Source organism: Equus quagga, chromosome 13 (assembly GCF_021613505.1).
Source record: "Equus quagga isolate Etosha38 chromosome 13, UCLA_HA_Equagga_1.0, whole genome shotgun sequence".
Taxonomy (NCBI): Eukaryota; Metazoa; Chordata; class Mammalia; order Perissodactyla; family Equidae; genus Equus; species Equus quagga.
In genome coordinates this window covers 85,408,518-85,412,679 of record NC_060279.1, presented here as the reverse complement: position 1 = coordinate 85,412,679, position 4,162 = coordinate 85,408,518, and the positions used below count along the sequence as shown (strand labels likewise).

Genomic DNA, 4,162 nt, shown 5'->3' with positions numbered 1-4,162 from the left:
CTTCTTTTTTTTTTTTATTCTTCTCCCCAAAGCCCCCCCAGTACATAGTTGTATATTCTAGTTGTGAGTGCCTCTGGTTGTGCTATGTGGGACGCAGCCTCAGCGTGGCCTGTGAGCAGTGCCGTGTCTACACCCAGGATCCAAACTGGCAAAACCTTGGGCCTCCGAAGCAGAGCGCACGAACCTACGAACCTAACCACTCAGCCATGCGGCTGGCCTCCTCCATTTGCTTACATATGGTCTGTGGCTGCTGTTGTGTTGCAGTGGCAGAGCTGAGTATTTGCAACATGGCCCAGAAAACTGAAAATATTTACCACCTGGCCCTTCTCAGAAAAATTTTCTTGACCCCTTTATCCCATCTATTAATTACTCCATCTTATTGTAAATTCTTACTTCTTTTAGCCTGTTGGAGTCACTTCTCATTGGATATTTACATGATATCCTTTTAAGTTCCTCATGACTTTGACTTTGTGGTTCTGGTTCTTAGGTCATGACAAGGATATGTTCAGTTATTTGTTTTTTCAAAGGTTTTATTTTTTTCCTTTTTCTCCCCAAAGCCCCCTGGTACATAGTTGTATATTCTTAGTTGTGGGTCCTTCTGGTTGTGGCATGTGGGACGAGGCCTCAGCATGGCTTGATGAGTGATGCCATGCCCGTGCCCAGGATCCGAACCAGCGAAACCCTGGGCCACCAAAGCGGAGTGCGCAAACTTAACCACTTGGCCACGGGGCGGCCCCTGTTTGTTTTTTCAAAAAAGAAGATTATGCTATCCATGTGTGACACCTTGCCCCTGTCCCCCTTTCACTCTTACTCAATGTATCATTGACCATTTTCCAAGTTGGTACATTCTTTTATCTTAACAGTTGTATAATTTTCAGTCTTACAGATACACATGAATTTAACTAGTCCATTTGGTTGTTTCCACTTCTTAGCAATTGCAAATGATAACAAAGTAAACATCTTTATAGGTATATTAGTGTTGCTCTACTTACACTTACAAGAGAAAAATTCCGAGAAGAGGGATTTCGGGATCCAAGGGTATCTGTTTTAAAATATTCATAGTGATTGCTAACACCATCCCCTGTCCCTGCTGTGGACTTTCCAGTGTCTTCCAGCCCTCTGCCACTGGAAACTGCTACAGGCCTCTCTTCCCCACCCAGGTGACCCGCTGCGGTTCCACGCCCACTACATTGCTCAGTGCTGGGCTCCTGGGGACCCCATCCCACTCCAGGACCTGGTTTCTGCCGGCCGCCTCGGAACCAGCGTCAGAAAGACGCTGCTCCTTTGTTCTCCGCAGCCTGATGGTAAGGTGGTCTACACCTCCCTGCAGTGGGCCAGCCTGCAGTGAACTCCAGAGACCCGTGGGATGTGGCTGAGTCTGTGGCAAGAGCCTTTCTAGACGATCCCAGGCTCATTTTTGCATGGGAGGCCAGGACACCCTCCTACCTCCCTCTGCGGGTAGTTTTTGATTCCGGATTTGTACACACTACATCCTTTCTGTGCCCCTCCCTGTTTCAGAGCACTTACTGGCCGTGTTGTTTTTGTAGTTACCCATTTCCAAACTGTGAGCTTCTTGAGAGTGAAGATTGGGTTGGATTCATCTCTGTTTTCTACAGGGCTCAGGTCCCAAGAGGTCCCAATAAACTTGTTGACTAAACGTGAAGTTTGTGATTTGAATCCTTACAACAACCTTGGGAAGTGTGGGCATTTGCATCTGCTTACACAGTTAAGGAAAAGGCCTGGAGGAGGGGAGATGACTCGCCTGAGGTCACACAGCTAGTAAGTAGCAGGGCTGGGATTGAAATCTTTCTGAGCTCTTCCCACTGCACAGCCTTCCTTTTGAAAAGAGTTTTATAAAACATTTCAGGGGCCAGCCTGGTGGCGCAGTGGTTAAGTTCGTGCACCCCGCTTTGGTGGCCTGGGGTTCGCTGGTTCAGATCCCGGGTGTGGACCTACTCACTGCTTATCAAGCCATGCTGTGGTGGCATCCCACATATAAAATAGAGGAAGATGGGCACAGATGTTAGCTCAGGGCCAATCTTCCTCAGCAAAAAGAGGAGGATTGAAGGTGGATGTTAACTCAGGGCTGGTCTTCCTCGGGAGGGAAAACAATTCAGATGCATACAAAGGCATAAATAAAAGTAACACATGGAAGAAGGAAGTGAGTGTTGCAGTTTCAGGACAGGAGTTTGGAGTGGGGAGGGGAATGTCAGGAAGGGCATGTGGGCTTCTGGAATGCTGGCGGAATTCTTTTTCTTGGCCCGAGCGGTGTTTATTCAGGTGTTTGAGAATTATTTTTTATATTGTATATTTATATTCTAGATCCTTTTTTTATATGTGTGTTATATGCCACAATTTTTTACAAAAGCTAAAACTCATATGTATAAAATACGCATTTATAAAACACTACTATATCCACCTTTCTGCTTAAGAAATGACTAGAACGTTACCAGTACTGACTTCCAATATTTCTAGGTATATTTAAACTGCGTAGTTTTGTCACACAGGTTTCGTTGCGGTAATACGCTCACGTGGTAAAAATTCTGGGGCTGAAAGTCTCTGCCTCTAGTTCCTCAGTTTCTCCCCCTGCGATTTCTTCTTTCTTTCTTGCCCTTCTCAGGAAACAACCTTGATAGAATCTCACTTCTCTATAAATTTGGATTAATTTAAAATAGGACACTCACCCCTGCCTGGCTAGCACTGTTCTTTGTGCCTCTTTGGTAATTGGCTTTAAATATGTTCTCCAACCTCTCTCTTCTGGCTACAATAAAGTACTTAGAAGTCTCAGTACCTGTGTCATGAGTCTTCCCTCTCCAAAGTTCCTCATTAAAAACTATTATGAGGGGCTGGCCCGGTGGTGCAGCAGTTAAGTGTGCACGTTCTGCTTATTGGTGGCCCGGGGTTCACTGGTTCAGATCCTGGGTGCGGACATGGCACCACTTGGCAAAAGCCATGCAGTGGTAGGCATCACATGTATAAAGTAGAGGAAGATGGGCAAGGATGTTAGCTCAGGGCCAGTCTTCCTCAGCAAGAAGAGGAGGATTGGCAACAGATGTTAGCTCAGGGCTGATCTTCCTCAAAAAAAAAAAAAAAATATTGTGAGGGCGTCACATGCAAAATACCAAAACAAAGCAAAAAAAAAAAAAAAATCTAGACACAGACTTTATACCCTTTACAAAAACTAACTCAAAATGGATCATAGGGGCCTGCCCAGTGGTGCAGTGCTTAAGTTTGCACATTTCACTTTGGTGGCCCTGGGTACACTGATTCAGATCCCGGGTGTGGGCCTACACGCTGCTTATCAAGCCATGCTGTGGCAGGCCTCCCACATATAAAATAGAGGAAGATGGGCACGGATGTTAGCTCAGGGCCAATCTTCCTCAAAAAAAAAAAAAAAAAAAAAGGGATCATAGACCTAAATGTTAAATGCAAAACTATAAAACTCCTAGGAGATAACTTAGGTGAAAACCTAGATGACTTTGGGTCTGGTGATGACTTTTTTTTAAAGATTTTATTCTTTTCCTTTTTCTCCCCAAAACCCCCCGGTACACAGTTGTATATTCTTCATTCTTCATTGTGGGTCCTTCTAGTTGTGGCATGTGAGATGCTGCCTCAGCATGGCTTGACAAGCAGTGCCATGTCCGCATCTGGGATCCGAACTGGCGAACCCTGGGCCACTGAAGCAGAACGTGCGAACTTAACTGCTGTGCCACCGGCCCAGCCCCTGGTGATGACATTTTAGATACAACACCAAAGGCACAATCCATGCAAGAAAGACTTGATAAGCTGGACTTCATTAAAATTGAAAGCCTTGAGAAAATCTTGCAAATATTTTCTGATAAAGAACTGTTGTCCAAGATACACAGAGAACTCTTAAAAGTCAACAATAAGCAAACAACCTGATTAAAAAATAAGCCAAAGACTTTAACAGTTACCTCATGAAAGAAGATAAACAGATGGCAAATAAGCATATGAAAAGATGCTCCACGTCATATGTCATCAGGGAAATGCAAATTAAGCGTGGGATCCCACTCCACACCTATGAGAATGGCCCACATCCAGAACACTGACGACACCAAGTGCTGGTAGGGATGTGGAGCAGTAGGCCTCTCTCTCATTGCTGCTGGGAATTGCTAGTACAGCCACTTTGAAGGGAGTCTGG

The 4,162-nt window shown here is 45.1% G+C and overlaps 1 protein-coding gene across 4 annotated transcripts in view; it reads left to right on the top strand.

The window, feature by feature from the left end:
* Positions 1–1,657, top strand: part of TSEN34 (tRNA splicing endonuclease subunit 34) — a 7,607-nt gene extending 5,950 nt beyond the window's left edge. For all 4 annotated transcript variants that reach the window (XM_046682432.1, XM_046682431.1, XM_046682429.1 and 1 more), the window contains exon 5: positions 1,161–1,657. In XM_046682432.1, the coding sequence (XP_046538388.1) occupies positions 1,161–1,348 (188 nt within the window). In that variant the 3' untranslated portion in view covers positions 1,349–1,657. The remainder of the gene's footprint in view (positions 1–1,160) is intronic.
* The last annotated feature ends 2,505 nt before the right edge of the window (positions 1,658–4,162 follow it).